General features: G+C 33.3%; 1 protein-coding gene across 1 annotated transcript in view; it reads right to left on the bottom strand.

The window, feature by feature from the left end:
• Window positions 1-50: 50 nt before the first annotated feature.
• LOC142975209 (ATP-binding cassette sub-family G member 1) overlaps window positions 51-21,352 on the bottom strand; it is a 41,456-nt gene continuing 20,154 nt past the window's right edge. Inside the window, exons 2-11 of the mRNA XM_076117934.1 lie at window positions 14,662-14,832; window positions 12,997-13,133; window positions 11,105-11,250; window positions 7,958-8,196; window positions 4,967-5,217; window positions 4,373-4,541; window positions 3,473-3,573; window positions 2,932-3,087; window positions 2,287-2,492; window positions 51-1,868 (exon numbers count right to left, since the gene is read on the bottom strand). Coding sequence (XP_075974049.1) covers window positions 1,727-1,868; window positions 2,287-2,492; window positions 2,932-3,087; window positions 3,473-3,573; window positions 4,373-4,541; window positions 4,967-5,217; window positions 7,958-8,196; window positions 11,105-11,250; window positions 12,997-13,133; window positions 14,662-14,832 — 1,718 coding nt within the window. The 3' untranslated portion in view covers window positions 51-1,726. The remainder of the gene's footprint in view (window positions 1,869-2,286; window positions 2,493-2,931; window positions 3,088-3,472; window positions 3,574-4,372; window positions 4,542-4,966; window positions 5,218-7,957; window positions 8,197-11,104; window positions 11,251-12,996; window positions 13,134-14,661; window positions 14,833-21,352) is intronic.

The following is a 21,352-nucleotide window of genomic DNA, read 5'->3' as shown; positions in this document are numbered from 1 at the left end:
AGGTAAACTGAAGAACAATATCAATTAACCGCACCAGTAAAAGACAAAAGTACCAAAATTATAAATTTTATTGTTACAAAAAACATATTTACAAAATATATCACCAATCTTATATACTATCTACGTAACAGTTCAGTACAGCCTATGTATATAGTTCTATTCTAGTTACAAATAAATAACTAATTGAGCAACTAAATTATACCAGCATTCTACACATCCCGATATAGATAGTCATTGAAAGGCCAACTAGATCGGTGCATGTATGACGCTTAACTATCCTAACACAAAATTTGTGTACGATTGTCCTACATTACTGGTAGGTACTTTGACGTCATAGTACAATATTATGAACATTATTCACGGTGTAAACTTGATAGTCAATTTGTTTATACTTCTAAATGTCGGCCTAGATATCTTAACTTAATAGTTCGTACGCGTTAAACATTTTTGTTTGCAACCTATTCATATTTTTTACATTAAATTCCAAACCAACGCACTTAGCTTTTTATTGGATATTATTCTTAACATTGTTTATACATAGCTTGAAACAAATAATAAAAAATAATGTATACACGTCAATTACATAAAAATAATTAAAGTAAATTAAGATACATATTTTTAAGCCCACAATAATAAAAACTACATCATGGGTGAATGAGCACATTCATACAATAACCTAATTTAACTATTTGCGTCATAAATTGCGTCAAATCCATTTTTTTGTACCTCTTTGTATAATCCGGAAGTTCACAGCCGTGTTTTTGTTTTTTTCTACACAAAGAGTTAGTAAATAATTAAATGAAAAAGGAACCAAAAACAAATGAATTCAAACCATAATAAAACATCTTGGAAAGTTATCACAGTTTTACCTTTGGACCCTTAAAACATAATGTATTAATATATTATGTAATAGAAATATTATAATGTATGACAAGACCTTGACTATCACCCTGATAGTTCCCTTGTACGATATTGGCATAGTATTGTACTAATCTCAATTTATTTTTATCAACATGTAACGGTATTATCTGCAACTTTAGGATGGTGCCACATCAATCGATTAACCATTCATCGATGTTAATATTTTATCGACTTTGAAGATTGATATACCAACTTGAGTAATAAAAATCGATGTGGCATTATCCTAAGATTCGTAGAATTTTCTGGATAGTCAGTTTGCATAGTTGTAATATCAGATAGTCATATAGTCGAAACCACTCGTAACAAAGATATTTCCTGAAGAAACTGAATTACCGTAATGACATACAATTACTTCTAATAATATGACAAGGGAATCAAGCTCCTTGGATATTTATACTTGGTTCATAAAAAAAATGCAAATTTAAACTATTTTAACGGCAACACGACGCTACAATTTAAAGTACATTCATCCATCTTTGGTCTTTAGTGGATAAAAAACATGCTTTAACACTCACACTAACGAGTAACCTGGCACTTCAAAAATCCTAAGGGGCAGTTTCACCGTTTATTTATTTAGGTTTCACATAACATATGTGCTAAAAAAAGTGACATCAAATATGTATATGAAAACAACTGTCTACGCAACACACAAACAACTCTAGATATTTGAACAAGAAGTGGTGAAACCGAGCCTTCTTACCCTTCCAGCAAAATTTTCTTGAAGGACCATTCTTCTTGGTAAGGTGTTCATAATTCCCGTGCCATACATCTAAGTCATACCTAAGCCTACGTTCACATGTCAGGTTTACCGCACAGCATTCAGTTTCCACTTGAGCAGGACGAAGGCGGCGATCCTTAGGATGACGACGAACAGTGTGAGCGCGAGCACGTCCCACCAGAACATGTCGGGAGACATCGCTACTTCTGCCAGGAATGTTCGAGGATGTCTGGAGATGGGGAAGAGTTCATTTTGAGTTAATTGTTTGAGTAGTTTCCTACTGGTATTGTATTGTTGGGTATAGAATGAGATGAGGTATAAGTATACTCGTTACTACCTAATATGGCCATTAGCGTCCATTTCTATACGCTGTCTTTGAATATCTTGGACAAGTGTAGTCTAAAAGTTCGCGGATTTTATAAAGGAACTGTTGGAACATTATACGATGCTGTAACTTAATTTTCTTTCGTGACCGATGAAAATAAATATCATGGTCACTCTAGTTACATAGCATTTTTATGCTAAGAATAATATTTTTTATCTGTACCTTTTGAATTGCAATAGCAAAATATTGCCTAACTGACATAATAGGGTGAATAAACGTAGGTAAATAAAATTATTACGAAAAAGAATAATGCACCACTCACTTGTAATGGCAGTATAGCGCCTGGTTACAGTCCAGGATAGGTCTGTTCAGACCATAGATGGCTCCTATGAAGCCTTCGAGCCCGTATCGCAGATACGACACGTAGGACCCCCAGTACAGGTACCAAGGCAAATCTCGGAGCGTCACGCCGAAGCCCGCGAACATCATCATTGGTACTGATAGAGTTGGGCCCAAGAATGTACCGTTCTGGAAAGAAGAATAAGTTAAATATGTACTATATTTTTAACTTTACAAATAAAGATCACAGTTTTAGCCTGTAGTTTGTAAAAAAGTTGATATAATTGACGATTCATGTCAGTTTTGTACATGATTTTTTTAAGCAACTTGGTCTTGGTTTGATAGTAGCATTTTTTAGTCCTTGTATGATTTTATGCGGTATACAAAATGAGTAGAGCAAAAGCCTTAAAGAATCAATTACATGATATCATTGAATCGGTAGTTAAAGATTACATTACTATTCATTAGAAATAAATATTTTAAAGACTTATCTGACAAATACTTAGGTTATAAGTAACCTAATTACACAAGCTAAATTGCCACTAGCGCCTGTAACACTAAGAATATCGACTATTTTTCATTGAACTGACAGCAACTCGATACTATCGAAAGACTGTCATCAACTCACCACAACACTGAAAACGGCACCGATCATAAGACCGAAGCTCTGCGCCACGAGGACGGTGTACAGCGAGATGGCGAAGAACATGAGGAACCGTACGATGTCCATCGGCTGCGACGACATCGTGTACACTATCACACTGAATATTGCACACGCTGTTATCTGAAATAAGAAAATGGGAATTTTAACTTAATGACTTTGATCTATATCTCCCTATATTATACCTACTGTGTCATGGAATTTCGAGTTAAATGCGAGTTTTTATTATTTTATGCTACATTTGTATGTACAAGGAGCAAAAAGTAGGTCTGTTCAATTAGTTCGGAAACTATTAATTTTGTGGTTGCATGATCATGCAGGACTCAAACCCATGACCTCCTAGTAGTACTTGTAGTCAGACGATCACCATATTTAGGATAGACTAATAAACGTATGAAAAACAAAATCGGATAAAAAATATATGTCTCTTACTTTTAGAAGCAAAGTTGAATATGACTGTTTGTTTTGTTTCTTGTACTAGAAAGTTAGCTTAATTTAATGAACTTACCGATACAGGTAGATCGACGACTGTAATTGATATGTAGTAGGAACCTAGCGAGTACCATCGATTGAAGTGCTCCTTCGATAATATCGACATCTCCGAGGGGACTGCAAACAAACAAACAAAAATTATTTATATACAGTAACTTAATTATGTAAATTTCTTAGTCTAGTCAATTTATGTAATAGTGACTCCATGCGGCGAAAAAAAATCTCCTATATCTTATCTTAGGAATACTTAAAATTGTCAACCACATCGGTATATTTGGAAAAGATAAAAAATCGCGAACTAACTTTCGCTTATTATTTCTGTATGGACAGCGAGGTATCTCGAATTCTAATTACGTAGTATCTATATCCATTACACATTAATATGTAGTACGCAGTAGTATGTAAATGATTTACTCAATAACAACATGTTTTTACAATTAACGGGTCTATTATACAGCGTAGTTACAAGTATTGTATATGATTGAACAACTCACACAAAGGAAATAACAAAATTCCACTATCATAGTCTACCAAATCGATGTTACACGGTTTTAAATGTTTAAAAGCAAGTTTTTGTTGATAACACCCATCATGCATCCAATTTTTCATTCTGTTACAATCAAGTTAAAGTAAATTATCACATAGGAGAAAATCTTTTCAAACTCCAGAGTGAGTACCAATCAATAATGCACATCCGTTATAACAGGAATAAAATTCGAAAATCTGTCCGCCTATAATGTTGTTACAGGCAAACCGCTAGCCCTATATTTAGAGGATTAATTTCGGGTATATCTAAAAATTATTGGGGTCAAACAAAGCCTAAATGGAAGAATCAACCCCTTAATCTTCATTATTCCTTTAATTACTCAAAATCCACGAGTACAAAGCGGCTTTGAATACCATATTGTCTACTTACATGTAAGAATAGTAAGCATCATAGGCGACATCATGTGGTGCATCAGTATAGCGAACAGCAGATTGTAGTTCTCCAGCACCCTGGAGCCTTCGTTGCCCGCGTCGATGAACAGACTGCCCAACATGATGCCGACCACCACGTTCACTAGCAGACGGAGATGGGTCATTGTCTAGAAAGAAAAAAATAACGTGAGATCGTGATATATGGAGTAGCTTAAAGTCTTCCTCGCCGATATTTAGCTACAGTGGTCAGTTTCATTAAAATGTGCCGGACTTTATTTATAGTGTCTAAGTGCCTGTACAATACACAGGTACACTCTTTATTGATCCTTTTCTCATAGTCCGGTGGGACGGCTAAACCAACACGACCAGTGAGAGATCAGGCGTAGAACCGATGGCTTAACGTGTTCTGCGATTCACGGAGGTCTTCAACTTCCACTTCCTAACTCCGGGCAATCTCTGAGAAATTCTTTAGAAATATTCAGAAAAGACTTTTCGGCCGACCCAGGATTCGAGCCCGAAATCTCTGCACAGCATCGCTTTCTTAAGAATTCAACATCAAATTCCATCATACGTTATCGTAAATGCAACTCACCGAATCTCTCTTAGCCTTCATAAAGCCTCTCTTAATAAGCACTGATCTTTGGTTAGCCTGGCTAGTTTCCTCATCTCCTCCCGTGGGCTCCGTCTCTCGGAGTACGCTGAAGGGGAACTGCTTCCGAAGACCTTCCATGGTGGGGATGCTGCCGGGATCATCGAACCAGTCCAGAGCTCGGCCGTTCTCTGACTTGTTGCTCATCAGGTCGATCTTATCCTGGCCATATTCTCCGCAGGCCAGCTCGATTACTGAAAGTAAATTATACTTGGTTAGTCATTTTGATGTTAGTTTATAGTATGTGAAACGGTTCCTTCTTGCTATCGCTTAACGAGCGGCCGAGAAAAATATAGGCAGCTGATGTTAAGGATAATTTCTAATGTCATTCTCTATACAAAAGCGGTACGATAGTATACAGAGTGTAGAAAGTTGTAATATAGCTTTATCGTCTGTTTTTTTCTTTTATATATGTTACTGTAAAAGCCCGAACAGTGGTAAATCCTAAGATTTTCCGGTAAAACCTAAGATTTACCAACTCTCAATGGTAAATGTCCGAACGTTCTTTTATTTCGAACTTTTACCACCATTTAATTGGCAAATCTTAGGATTTACATAATGACACGGTAAAAGTTGATAAAGTCATATTATAATGTGTTTGAGCCGTAATATAATGATATTGCTAGGGATATAATTATATGCTGTAACATAGTTATAATGAGATTTTGAAGATGTCGCCGGAGCCCCGCTTCGCGGGGCTCCTCCTTCTGGGTGGTTTAAGAAAAAATAACCACGAAGGCTGAGGTGGGAGCTTCGCTTCGCTCGCTCCCACCTCAGCCTTCTAACCTAACCTACCCATGTCGGTTTGCCGAAAACTCCTTCTTTATAACTATTAACTTACTTTATACTAGCTGACCCGCGCAACTTCGCTTGCGTCACATAAGAGAGAATGGGTCAGAATTTTTCATGTTTTTGTAACATTTTTTACTGTTAGGTACTCTGCTCCTATTGGTCGTAGCGTGATGATATAAAATATGCTTTTTTTTCACGAAAAATATTCTCAAAATTATTTATATCTCCTAGTATAACGAAGTCGCGCTAAGGCATATCCGCCATTAAAACAGTTGCCATGGCAACGGAATTTTGTTAATTCAATGTCATTATAATATTGATATTTCGCGACAACGTTGAATTTTCTGAATTTTCCCGGGAAATGCGTCATTTTCCCGGGGTAAAAAATAGCCTATGTCCTTTCTCGGGTATCAAAATATCTCCATGCCAAATTTCATGCAAATTGGTTCAGTAGTTTAGACGTGATTGAGTAGCAGACAGACAGACAGACAGACAGACAGACAGACAGACAGACAGACAGACAGACAGAGTTACTTTCGCATTTATAATATTAGTATGGATTACCTACATTTACCTGCCCTTGAGGTATATCCTAAGATTTACCAAGTGAACAGGGGTAAAAGTTCGAAATAAAAGAATTGTTCGGACTTTTACCATTGAGAGTTGGTAAATCTTAGGTTTTACCGGAAAATGTCAGGATTTACCACAGTCCGGGCTTTTACAGTAACATATACATAGAGCCAATCAAAGCCAGTGAACAAAAATCCTTCGTCTTTGTCGAACGGTAATCTAAATTTTAGTATTTCTGCTTAGTCATTCAATGCCTCTAATATGAGACAGAAAATATTTAAATATATTATTTCCCGTTTAATATTAAACTATGAAATAGACAGATTTAATCTTTATTTATCAATCTTTCCCACGCGCAACAATCACATAGACTTATCGTTAATCTTATGGTTAAACTTTACATTGAAAATAAAAGCCTTCTCATTAAATAAAACCTTATTCCGACACGTTCAATGGTAACCAAAGTTCATATACGAGTTGTTTGACAAATACGTATACGTACTTACGTACTCGTTTATAAAGCTGAAGAGTTTGTTTGTTTGTTTGTTTGAACGCGCTAATCTCAGGAACTACTGGTCCGATTTGAAAAATTCTTTCAGTGTTAGATAGTCCATTTATCGAGGAAGGTTATAGGCTATATATCATCACGCTAAGAACAATAGGAGCCGAGTAGCAATAAATTTTTTTACAAAAACGAGGAAAATTTTGACCCATTCTCTCTTATGTGACGCAAGCGAAGTTGCGCGAGTCAGCTAGTATTTTGATATAAGTACTCGTGTAACCTTGTTTGTTGTGCTTACTTAGATTATAACCTTGTGTAATTACTGATGAACTATTACGCTGGCATTCTCTATTGATCAAAGTACATTGTATAGCTAAGTACTCTTTAGGAAATGATGCAAGCACACGACAAAAAGAAACTGAAGTATTAAAAGGTAGATTGTTCTCTATCTGTTAATCTGAATTCAAATTAGGAAACCAAACGATCATAACATGACATTAGTAATATGTGCGTGAAAGTCAAAAGACAAGAATAGCATCGGAGTCGTATTAAACGGTGACTAAAACATATTTAACTTAATGTTACTTTCCCTTTACTATATTCTTTATTCCTCTAGTCCATACTTCTCATGTTCTGGTCAGTCAGGAGATCAGAATCTTCCGGACACGGGCATTTTTGAGATGCATATAACGGTAGCAAAATTTGTTTATAGTTCAAAATAGATTTGATAAATTCCCCTATTCTATAAATACTATTTGAGGAGTAACAGATCAATGTGTATTAACTCCATCAATCTAACTTTTGAGATAAAGGCATAATTCATAATATTTTATACCTAATATTTTTATATATAACCTGGATATAATATAGTTTGAAACGATGTATACATTTGATTCTTTTTTTAAATAGAAAGTAATACACTTTGATGCGTCATAATTTGACATGGGTTACAAGTTTCGGAACAGATAAAAAATACGTTCTGTACAATTTTTTTTGGGGTGACTGGAGTTAATACACTTTGATCTGTTACTCCTCATTTCTTCTCTACTATAGTAAAACAAAACACTTACTATAATCAGCAGGGTTGTGATAAATCGGGCAAGGTATCCCCGCCTGATCGAGGTACGGCACCAGATTCTTGGTAGTACCCTGGTACATGCACCGGCCGGCAGCGAGGACGTACACATGGTCGAAGAGTGCGAACAGTGAAGCAGAAGGTTGGTGAACAGTGCACACGATGGTACGGCCCTGGTGAGCGAGGGTCCGGCAGAGCTGCACCACTTGCGTGCATGAGGAACTGTCTAAACCACTGAAATAGGAAAATTGGTGTATTAGTAACACCTTTCAGAAGATTAAATAGACTACGAGCGAAAGTTAAAATATCATTCAAGTTTAAGTGATGCTGTAACCTAATTTTTATCTTTTGGCGCATGTTATCTAAGTTTTTCTGTGTAAATAAAGAGTAGTGTGTGTTTTAAGTATCCATGAGTGACTCGTCGGTCTTTTGAATGCATAATGTTGGTGTCACTAATGACACTGATATTTAATATTTATTTTACATTAATGTCTACGTAATTTGAGTAACCGAGAATGAACGAATGAATAGACGATATTCTCACAGCATACATAAATTCATTACGTATACTATATATCATCATGTGTGAAATCATAATCAGCGTGAAAATTTAATGTATTTGTTTAGCAGTTCTTAAATATTGTATAACAGATGACCAGACAATAACATTTACACTTTCGAAATCAAGCGAAACCGCTGGCCTATACGTTTTAGGTGCTTGTTCATTACATAAATGTTTCGTGAAATTACATTTTTTTCCAAGAAATGATGATATCTTTGCAAAAAGAATTATCTTTTAAAAGTATCAGTAGCGATTTCCTTCACAGTGTTTTCGTGTCGCATTAATATTTGGCACCTTAAATTTGATTTTTTTTTTATCACAATATACCTACTAAAGGTGCGAAAATTTGACCTAAGGTGATCTATGGCATAATCACTTAGTTATGGTAACTTTACCTATACATTATTTAATGACAAATATGTTTAATTACAGTGACAAGATGTATGGATGTAAATGAGGCAAGGGAAGTTTGTAAGGATCGTACCAAGTGGTTATCTCTGGTCTGGCCTGCCTTTGGATAAATGTCGTGATATTATGTATGTATGTATGTAAAGTTCTTATTAACCTAGCCTATAATTAAACAGATGAATTGATAAAATTTATACATTTTTCAAATACAAATATCACCAAAATTACCTATGTTTTTCAGTTAACAAACGAAGTAACAAAGTTGACGGTATATTATTTCAAAGTTGAAGGAAATACAATAAATAAATCACATATCAAGATATTTTCTATCTGAATCAGACTAACTCATACTAAGTATAAACATCTTACACGTGTTCCCTTCCACCCTTTTCAATTACATAACCATTGTCTCTTCCATTCATCATCACATTCCAATAACACACATGTACAAGTCTATGTAAAACGTGATCTTTTATAAACATAATATTATCGTCACGTGCAATTGTTTGTACAACGTCCCTATCACTTGCTCCACAAACTGGGAGACCAGTAAATGATATTTAAATATTACTGGTAATTTAGTTCAACCAGTAAATACATAGACAGTTCGTGTAATATTTTCTGAAAGAAATAATTTCTTTAACGTTTAAACTACACGTGGTCTACGTCATATACTTGCGAATTAAATCTATTTAATATGAAAGGGACATACATATTACATTAACAAGATATTTTAAATGCCCAACACAAGATTGCTATCTATAATTTCTGTCACGTTAAAAGCTATAAATGGTTAGCTTGTTTTCAAACTTTATGTCAAGTCTTCAACAACTGCAAGGACCGGGTAGTGTTTAAAATTGAATTGTCTTTTTTGATTCTGCCGGCTAATTTCTATTTCAGTATTCTAACAGTACGAATATCTAAACTAACACATGTGCAGACACATTCTTTCAAAGAACTTTTTTATTACTTAGATAAAGTTCCCATTACCTAATGTAATGAGTAATTCGCACTTTAACAATGGTTTTTTAACGTACATTTCATAATTGTGAAACGACCTTCGTTTATACATTCCTTAAAATAATATCCAAGTGCAGCTATCGGTGTTGTATCTGCGATAAACGATTAGCGAAAGTCGAACAAGATAAATTTAATTTAGTTACTACCGGAATCGATAACAGCGATATTTTTATTAAATATTAGGTTAGGGAAAAAGTCTTTTCGCATGAAAGTATGTATGAACTTGTATTAAAATCAATTTGACTTCAAGAATCACAAATGAGTACACGGTTCATTAGGTTTCTTTCAGTGAGCTCGTGAGGTACCCAAATATCGAGCATTTTGTGTAGAGAAAATATTTTATTACAAGTTCATACATACTATAATGCGAAAAGACTTTTTTCCCAACCTAATACTAATTTCTACCCGCGGTGAAACTAACCTGTGTGTTAATCGATTATAAACTATCTGTGTACTAAGTTTCATCAAATCTCGGTCAATAGTTTTGTCGTAATTGAATAACAAACAATCAAACTTTGGTATTTTATTATAAGTAAGATTAGTAAGTATTATTAAATGAGTCTATCCAAAGATATTGTTAGGTAAATATGACGACGCAATTGGCAATTCGTATCCGCTTTGCAAATCTTGATAAATACCGATAATGTTGGTATCTATTTTATGCTTTTGTAGGTCATTGTAATCCTTTTTACTGTAAGATTATTTGGTTTCCGTTGAAAAAATGTTTCAGTACTTGGTAATTTTGGGTTACTGAATCTAATATTGTTGTTTTTTAATATAAGTACACTTAAGTACTACAATAAAATGTATAGCGATTTCCAGTGTAGGTACCTGGCACTGTGTCTAATAATATAGTTCTTCCTACATCTGTTCTACTTGCAGATTCTGTCTGATATAAATATAATATTTAAATTTTATGAAGGTTGGCAAATTTACAAAGTTATCATTAATATTTTACGCAATTCTTTACTAATTTATACTAATAACTTTTCTTACTACATCAGTTTCGATCGACTTTTACTTTTTAAGTTACTTTCCGTATTAAGAATACCTAACTGAAATAAGTAGAACGCTCATAGAAATAATTGAATGACAGAAACTACGTCCAAGGTCGTCTTCATCGTCATAACAAAGTCAATGCTTGATACTCACGTGGTAGGTTCATCAAGGAACATAACAAGGGGGTTATTGATGAGCTCCAGCGCGATGGAGAGCCTCTTCCTCTGACCTCCTGACAACTGTGCGCCTCGCGTGTTCATGTGCTCGTATAAACCTAGGTTTGTTAAGATGTCTTCTATCTGTGGAAGAAAGAGATAATTTTATAATAACTATTACGTATTTATTGAATGCTACAGTGTTAATGGCGAAATGTGGGTGTATTGATACCTCTGTTTACACCTTAGGGTATAACAGGCGTGATTTTATTTATGTATTTATTTCAGTCAAGTTTGAAGAAAAGGTTTTTGATGTGGTGTGATATAGATGTGTGAAAAGAATGGTTGAATAAGTTTGCTATAAAGAATACTTTATTCTTCAAATTCTTGTTGTGTAGAAAAATTATATTAGCAAGACTATTATGTAAATACAAATATAATTTTTAATTGATATTACACAAAAAGGATTAGATTTTTAACATCCATCACTTTCACAATCACAAATTAACTAATCGTCAGCGATAACATAAATCCATTGTACTTTTTTAAGATTCCAAGTTACCATGTTAATCATATTGCATAATCGTAATTAAAATTGATTACTTCATTAACGGAAACGTTAACAACATAAATTGAATTCACTGTTTCTCATTACGAACACATTTCACTGTCGGAAATGTTAAACTAGGGCTGCAAACATCGTTATGAACAAATATTAACGACATTATTTCAATAGTTTAAATAAACAACATGTTATTATATGCATCGAAGTGACATCATGGTAGGGAAAATATAGTATATTTATCGAAACATCAATGTATTCTTACGAAAAGAAATCGCGTCGAATTGAAAACCTCCTTCTTTTAAAGGTCGGTTAAATACAAACTACTACTAAACTGTTTTAACAATTATACACATGAGTAAATTAAATCCGTGGATTCAATTTTGGACCCGTAGTGTATGGTGGCTAAATAAATTTCGAATGCTTAAAAAAGTAAATCACAAATCGATAGTAAACATCGATTAATGATCGCTTTTCTGTTAAAATATCGATATTTCTAAGCCATTTGTTTCCATCCCTATGCAAAACCACAAGCATATTAGCTCATTCAGGTTAGACCGGTCGACTCATTACTTTCTGCTAATTCTCCGAACTAATGTTTACTCGAATTAGCAAAATTACGCACCATTTGTAAGAAATATGTTTTAAGCTATTGCAAGCAAAAATATGACTTGTTTTTTAGTTTTGTCTATCCTTATAACGTGTAACTAACATGTCTTATATTATGTTACTGTAAAAGCTCGAACTGTGGTAAATCCTAAGATTTTCCGGTAAAACCTAAGATTTATACACAAGTTTGTCTACCTAGCGACGAGACTAGAAACAATTATATGCAAATTATGCAAGATTTTTGCAAATATTGTTGACTAAACATGCATTAGTAAACGTCGAGGTGACTCTTATTATTTTATTGTATAAAGGCGGACCAGTCTACCTTGGGGTGATGCAGAGATTGATAGAAATATCTTATCTTAGATATAAATAAAATAAAAAAATATATATTTTTACCAATGCTCCGCACAAACTTAAAGCTATTTACCTATATACATATAATATTATTAGGTCGGGGAAAAAGTCTTTTCGCATTATAGTATGTATGAACTAGTAATAAAATCTGTTTGGCTTCAAGAATCACAAATGAGTACACGGTTCATTAGGTTTCTTTCAGTGAGCTCGTGAGGTACCCAAATATCGAGTTTTTTTGTGTGGGAAAAGATTTTATTATGATGCGAAAACTCTTTTTCCCCGACCTAATATTATAACATTAATACATTGTTATCCATCAGAACATAATCTATGGTATCTTCGATATAGTAAAATGCACTTACAACTCCTCCCTTCTCATATTTGTCAAGTTTAGTTGGCAGTTTGAGGTCGGCAGCCAGCGCCATGTTCTCTCCGACCGTGAGCAGACCTTGCAGACGATCATCCTGCTGTATGTAACACGACATCTTCTTGAAGCGTTCTGGAATAGATAGACAATGGTCATAATATATTTATATCGTTTAATTGGGTAGTTTTGGCTGTTTTGGCTGTAGGTAGTTGGTCTTGATTTTCTTTAATATGGAGAGGGAACGATTGCAACATTTATAAATCACTAATCTATACACACGTAAGATATAAAAAGAACAAGATTTTATCTTCTTAGATACTCAATATACTCATCAAATGATAGTTATAAAAGTAGATAACCTGTAATTGGAAATCGATACAATCTAAAAAAATGATATGTTTGAATTAAACCTAGAAGCAACGCGCTGATACATCATTTAACCATAATTTTTCTTTAAAAAATACTGTATAAGAAAAATATTGTACACGTAAAAGGCAGAAAACTATTTGAAAAGCGTCGCGTAATCACGGAATAACCGCTAGAGTATGTACCGAGAACGAGATCTAAAGGGTCATGGTTAGGACAATTATACTGGTTGAACAAGTATTAGCGATATTACGACACTTGTCGATACAAACGCTAATGCAGTTGCTGGTCGATCGATTATTTTATAACAAACAACAACAAATGCAACTGATACAACTGAACATAACAGATACTTTTGGTGGTTTTCTTATTTCATCATACTTCCGCATGTCTAACAAATTGTTTTGAAAATTTACGCCAAAAAATTGAACTAAGACGGAAAAAAGCTAAAATAGCAACAAATTGTATGTAAGATCTGATTAGATCAGAAATAGTTGTAATATAACAATATGATCACCTTACCAATTTAGTGAAAATATCAAAAATAATGACCATTCTTATCTAAAAGTATCATAAGCAACCGGAAATTTGGTGTCCCGCAAGGACCTATATAGGTCCATTACAACTTATAAATAGATATGACACTATATTAGTTTACCTATAGATGGTGAACACGTGAACATTATAAATAATTTCTAGGCTAGCCTAGTTTTATCTGACGTCTAGAATCCGGGTCCGTGGTTCATAGCTAATTATTTCGCTGATAAACATGTGATACGTGTGTGTAATGCACTGCAATCTAATCATTTTATTGATGTTATTTGTAAACGCTTATGGAGACGTTTATTAATGAATAGTGGATTTCATAACATCTATTCTGTTATATAAATATTCCACAGGCTACGTCAATGTGTACTTTAATTTTGCAATTTTACAATTTAATTAAAGTAAATACGAAAACATTTTTTACCAATATTGCTTAGTCGTTGAACATCACACTTTTACTAAACATAATGCAAATGACTAAAAACTTTTTTATCTAACTTATCCAGCTTAAAGAGTAACGACATCTTATCGTAAAAAAATGTTGAAAATTCGTCCTTATTATTTTATAAAATTGATAAGGACTCACGTGAAGTACAAGCTCCTAGCAAAATATAATGTGAAATAATTAATATAACGCCTTAAAAAATCCACTGAAAAAAGTTACACCAGACGATAAACCTTAATCAGGTAGAACTACCGAACAAGACTTTCTCAAATACTCTAGTTACAATAATATAAAGGCCCTTACTCATAATCCTCCCCCTTCCATTGATGAAGACAGCACCACCGACGCCAGTGATGCGGTACCCTGACAGTACGTCGAGGAGTGTGGACTTGCCGGCACCAGAAGGCCCCATGATGGCGATGAGCTGCCTCGGCCTGAGTCTGCCGTGGACGCCATGAAGGATCTGTTTGCTGCCTGGAAAGACAAAACTAATGTTCAGAGTTGAGGTAAAGTGTTGTAGAATGTTGTTACAGCAGAGAAGTGTTATCATCATTTTAGTCATACTTTGTCAACTGCTTGACATAATCCTCCCATGAATATTCAAAATGCCTGGTTTTGGTCGGCTGTCATTCAATTGTCTTTAGCGACCCTAACTCGGTCGTGGAGCTATCTTAAGGGACACCTGTCCTCTTTTCATCTTTGTTGAAAACATCTTGATCATACAGAAAATAATATTATGGTTGATGAAATTTCAAAAATGGGAATATGGTTACCTAAGTAACCCTTTTAGTGTGGGCTTTGATTCTATGTTAGAGAAAATAATGAACTATTGTTGCAGCAGTTTTACTGGTGATAAAGAAGAAATTCCATATTGTTTTGGATAAAGTAGGACAGATCACTTATTCAATTTTGTTATGTGTTTTGTCATTGTATTCACGGTGTCAGATAATTTAGACCAGTTCTTTATCAGTGTCATTTTATTAGAGTGATCGCAAGGTTGTTTGTGTGTTTACTTACAAGGAATGTGTGTTAGTGGAACATTGGACCATCTCCTTTACGAAGTCTTAAAAAACAAATACAGTCCAATTGAGAACCTCCTCTCTTTTGTGAAGTCGATTAAATAATGTTTTTATAAATAATTCAGATGAATGAGATATCCGTTTGATGAGTAAATATTTTAATACGCGTATGTTGTTAATCATCAAATACTTTGTTTGCTAAATATTATTTGCTTATGTCGACTGTCAATAGTCAACTATTTTGCTTGGAATTTGATTAAATCGTTTATTATTTTACTTGCCTACTACTATAAACCTTCGTTTAAATCATCTTGATTTAGTAACTTATCGTCAATTTAATAAATTAAAGATATATTTTTGGTTAATTCTATTTCAATTGATTATCAATACAGAAAATACTTAAGACGTTATAATACCAGTTTTAAAAGTGCCATCAAATTAATTGAACTAAGTGTTTGAGCGCTCATTATTTGTTGAGAAATTGACCTAGCCACCTCTGTAAGAGTTAGTACAACAGGACCTATTTATACGTGAAGTGTGTGAGTGTGACCTATATGGTCGCCCGCTGAGTTTCCGCGGTTCGTTACAACCCTGATAACCTTTGTTGACGTCATTGATACACGAACAGTTCTGTTGCACTTGAAGAAATTACTATAGTACTTTTAAACTTTCTCAATGCATTATTAAGTACGCCTTTCAGAAGTGATATCTCTCTACTTGTGAGCACGTTTCCGCTTCAACTAAGTATTTTTTTAAACAAAAGTAAAATATATAGAAGTCATTTCAGGAATTTAAGTACCTACTTATAAGAAAAACTGTAGCGCTTTTTTCTAAAGTTCTTACTGCTAAGCGAGCAAGTAATTATTGATATTATTAATTAAGGGATAGACTAGATTTGCTTTAGTATTATGCATTAAAAACTGTATATTTTCTATACAGCCTATCAGATGTTTATTAGAAATTTTGTTCTGTATTTGTATGGCTATTTGGTCCTATTGTTCTGAAAACCTTTTTTCACTGATATTTAACTAACTAAATTGTAAAAAGAAATAGCTGAAGATTCAAATTCGCTTAAATACTGATTTTAATATCATTCAAATTCTTATATAAAACGATCTTATATCTAATAATTGTTTATTAATACAGTAATGTTCTTATTTGTTTTATTAGCGGGGATTGCAATAACCTTCAATACGTCTGCGTATAAGTTGTAACACGTTCCATAATGTTCTAAAGATTAGCGATTGTTGATTTTATAATATGTTTGTTTATTTGAGACAGTTATGACTTATATATTTGATTTCGTTTAACATTTTCGATGAATGATTTTGCAATTTATGACTGAAAGTTGTCAATTGTATGTTTTCCCGAATGTTTAATGTATGATTTTTAACAACATTTTCTAAAAACTTGTTACATAAGAATTTTAGTCAACTAAATCAGTTAGTTTTTTTTTAAATCACTCAGGCTAGCAAAATGTGTATATATAAATCGATACTGGCATGGATATATACTTAATAAACGATAATTAATAATTAGTTCGTTTTTGTCTGTGGTTAGTGTCACATAGATTTATTTCAACAATTTTAAATCAATTGAATTGAATCGAATTGAATTTCAAATAATCAGTAGCTTATGACCTCAGGATATAAAATATAATTAATCTGGAATAATTTAGTTGTTTTTCTACCAGCCGTAACAAACAAACTTTCAATCATTATAAATATCAAGTATTTATTAAATTGTACATAGATTATCCATTTTCTATATATGGATTAATACAATAAATAGGTGTTAGAAATGAGTAGTTAGTGGATAGTGTATTATTGGCATTAACTTGGATAAATATATCGGCCTTGTACTTTGACAGTTCCGATAACATTATCACGGAAGCTAGTTATTATCTCACTTAATAATTATTTATATTCAATATTGCATTTTTTGTGTAAATGTTTATTTTTTTTCTTCTCCCGGAATGAGAAAGGCGTTAAGCCTTAGGTCCACCACGCTGGCCAAGTGGTTGGAGAGATTGCATTCCTTCAAGAACTGTTAAGAACTCTTAGGCATGTAAGGTTGCATCACGCTGTTATCCTTCACCGTTGGAACAAGTGATAATTATTTCTAATACACAAATAACTTCGAAAAGTCATTGGTGTGTTACCTCTCGAGTTTGAACCGTCAATCACCTGCGTGGCTGATACTAACTTGTGCCACTCGGCTATCAAAATAATTTTATCTGACTTACTTAAATAAAATTGTCAGCTAAGAAGTATACAAATATAACTCCTTGGCCTTTAAACTTTCCTTTAAAATAAACCTTACCAACAAAATGTAAACAACAACAGATATCTCATGTAGTTACGTATTTAGTTCTACTTTTATCACAGCATGATTCAAGAACGGACACTGCGCAAAAAGCTCTCGGAGGTAGCTCGTAAACAAACGTTCATACATAAATTAATAGTAAGTTATGTATATCTATATACCTTAATAGTTATGTATAACATAAAGCTGGAAAGTTTGATCGTCTGCTTAAACACGCTAATATAAGGAACTGCTTCGAATCGAAAAATATTCTTGTTGAATAGTCCATTTATTGAGGAAGGCTTAGTAATTGCTAGTAATATACGACTAAATCTATACTAGTAACATAAAGCTAAAGAATTTGTTTGTTTGAACACGATAAACCCAGGAACCGCTGGTTCAATTTTGCTCGCTGTGAATAACAGTAGAGAAGAATAAAAAATGTTGTGAAAACAGGAAAGCTATAGGCAGGCGCAGTCGCGGGCTGCGGTAAGTTTATATCAGTAGGTAAACTACAATGAGAAAACATTTGCGTACAAGATAATATTATTTATATTGCAAAGTTGTACGGAAATAATTTAATATGCTTATAAAACCTGTGATAAAACAAGTGCTGTTTAATCTTATTACGCAGTAATGACATGACCTGTGCAACATTGTACTTCATTGATTCACATAATAAACTTCTTATGACTTTTAACTGCCCGTTTCTGTACCTCGATTCTCTACCACTATCGACTACCGACAACCGGCTAGCTATCGAAATTTGACATTTAGAATGTACTGCCAAAATGTTTCCTACGACACCCGTCAGAGGCGCTGATCAGATTTTCATACAAAATTTCTCGACGACAGTTCGGTTGTCGGTAGTCGATAGTAGTCGAGCATCGAGGCACTGCTCCCAACTTCTCCCGCGGAAAGATTTTAGTGGTGTGAGTATCCTATATGTTAATCCATGTAAAGGTTTTCACCAAAATCCGTTCAGTAGCGATTATCTAAAGTTTGACATTTTTAATGTACTGCCAAAATAGTTCTTACAACATTTTTATGTGGACGAAGTTGCGGGCGGAAGCTAGTATGTGGTTGCGTGTCAGACCTGCATAACTACAAAGTCGTAGTTATAAATTTTGCAAACTCCTAATGACTTGATCTCAAAAATTGCTATAATTAAATATAATAAAGAATACCGTTATATCGTACTATTGTTTTTTTGCAGCAATTCGTTCTCGGTCCTTGCCTTTTTTGTTTGGACTATTTATACGTCTAGCCACCTGCGCGTGCGCAACTGTATCAATAATTATCGGTAAATATTATTATATAAAACAGCTGTTTGATGATATGAGGGTGTACTTTGTAATGAGTACTTGAATAAGCAATATCTTCATAAACCGTTAAGCTGCTGAAATAAGTAGTTGGTAGGTATATTGATGATTCTTTGTATCCGGTCAAAATAAGTACGTAATATGGCTAGATTAAGATGCTAGTCAAATGTCACCACAAATAAAAAGCGAATCACAGACCCCAGGTGTAGCCAAAATTCGATTCGTATGATTTTGCATTTTTCATTTATATAATTATTTATTAATGTTTATTTTAATTAAATGCATACGTATACAATGTATGCATTTGGAACTTCCATTCAACATTCTATATTTCTGTGGTATGAAGACGTTTTGATGTTATTACAATTATGCAAATATAAAGACTTATTTTGACTTCAAGTTTCATGATTAGCCTATCCCGTCACCATTAAAAATTCAGACGTTATAAATATTTCAATCATACACACAAATCTTAATTCACAAAATCTAAGTTTAATAAAACCCTTCAGTAAAGTGGCTCTTGAATATTTAAAGATAGTTTATGAAGCATAAAGTCCTCGGTTATGCACGATAAGGATGCTACTCGACTATGTATGTATGAATGTATGTATGTAAACATTGTTGACGAAACATGTGGAAACAAAGAGACACGCTTTGTTGATGGTACACTACCTTTGTTGAAATTATATTGTCAGCTGATTGAATTCACGGAAATTTGACGTCGGCAAATGTTTTTTAAAGATAATTTTTACCGTTATATTCATATCTAAATGTAATTTAAATTGTCTAATGTATATTAAATTGGTAAGTGTACTTTTCATTGCATGTAAAGATGCTTCAACTACCCAATATGGGTATAAAAATGCCTTTGCTAGTTATAGTCCATAGTAGCCTAAGAACCTAGAGTTTAACAATCTGAAATCCTATTAAATGTTTTCGAAGTTTCTGTAAGATAGCAATAAAATTGTAAACGCAAAATATTTAGCCAAAATAGTTACGTTTATTATTTGCACACATGGGAAGATTATTTTATTATTTTCATATATATTATTTAAAACCGCAATGGTAGATTATTTTTAAATGAATAATAATAGTAATTATTTCCAACGACTTATACTAACTATGATTCTACATGATGTATTACATAAAATATAAAAAATCCCACAAAAAACATCGCAGACGTATTCGCAGACGCTTCTACATCTAACTTATTAGTGTACACTTGTGAATAACTTGAAACGGCAAATAATTCACGAATGACGGTTATTTGAACACGATTAGTAAACATTTGCTTAACAATTTGTTTTCAACTTAGTTTTAACTGTAAAGTATAAGTCTAAGGTACTCTATCCACGACTTGGCCTAAACATCAAGTTTAATATTGTATGATCAGTTACAGATCACTTAAATCGATCATTTACAAAAAATATATTGTTCTTTTGTTTGTCCTTAACCCAAGAAAGAGATGAATAGTTTTTTTTTTAATTCCTTTTTTTAAACATTTAAGTCATAAATGCTATCGCATAATTTAACAAAGTCACGAACTGCGTGTTTTGAAATTAGATTAACAAAATCCTTAATCCACATAAGACTGAAACATATTTCACTTTAATCATCAAGTTAATTCTTATCGATATGATAAATATTGGCACATATTTTGTATATGAATATTAGTAGGTAAAAGCCTTGAAAAATGTCCAAACATTTATTTTATCTTTGGATAATTTAATTATGACGTCTGGTTCTCACGTGCTTTTGGCAAATAAATTTATACAACTTGAAAGGTTAAATGAAATAGTATTACTTTAAAAGGAGAGCCAATATAAAGAAATGTTAAAAAAGTTCCAGGTAAATTTTAAAATATACAACTAATTTATTAAAAAAAGAAACATAATGGCTATTTTATGTTTAACACGAAAGTTTGTGTTTTAAAAGTAAAATAATGAACTTATTTCGTTAGGCTATTATCAAAATAAAAATAATACTATAATCAAAATAAAAACACAATTTTAAAAAACCAAACGACATAATATAAATATTACATGACTAGCCCCCGGTTTCTGAGGTACATTTAGCGGTGGTTTATCTGTTCAATAGGGATAAAACTCATATAAAAGAAACGCTATTGAATAGATAAACTACCGTTAAATGTATTCAGAAAACGGGTGTTAGTCAGACAAAGATGCGTTCTAAAACGCATCTCATTTTGTATTAAGAAGAACTTCCAAACTCAAACAAAGGCGGTAATGTAAGTTACGTCACAGTTCGGTGGCTACATGTGATACAACGACCCATATTCGCGGTATCAGCTGTGGTGACGTCAGAGGTTGCTGACACCACCACAGATAA

This window comes from Anticarsia gemmatalis, chromosome 9, assembly GCF_050436995.1.
Source record: "Anticarsia gemmatalis isolate Benzon Research Colony breed Stoneville strain chromosome 9, ilAntGemm2 primary, whole genome shotgun sequence".
NCBI lineage: Eukaryota > Metazoa > Arthropoda > Insecta > Lepidoptera > Erebidae > Anticarsia > Anticarsia gemmatalis.
The sequence above is the reverse complement of the archived record's forward strand: the minus strand, read 5'-3'. Positions and strand labels throughout refer to the sequence as shown.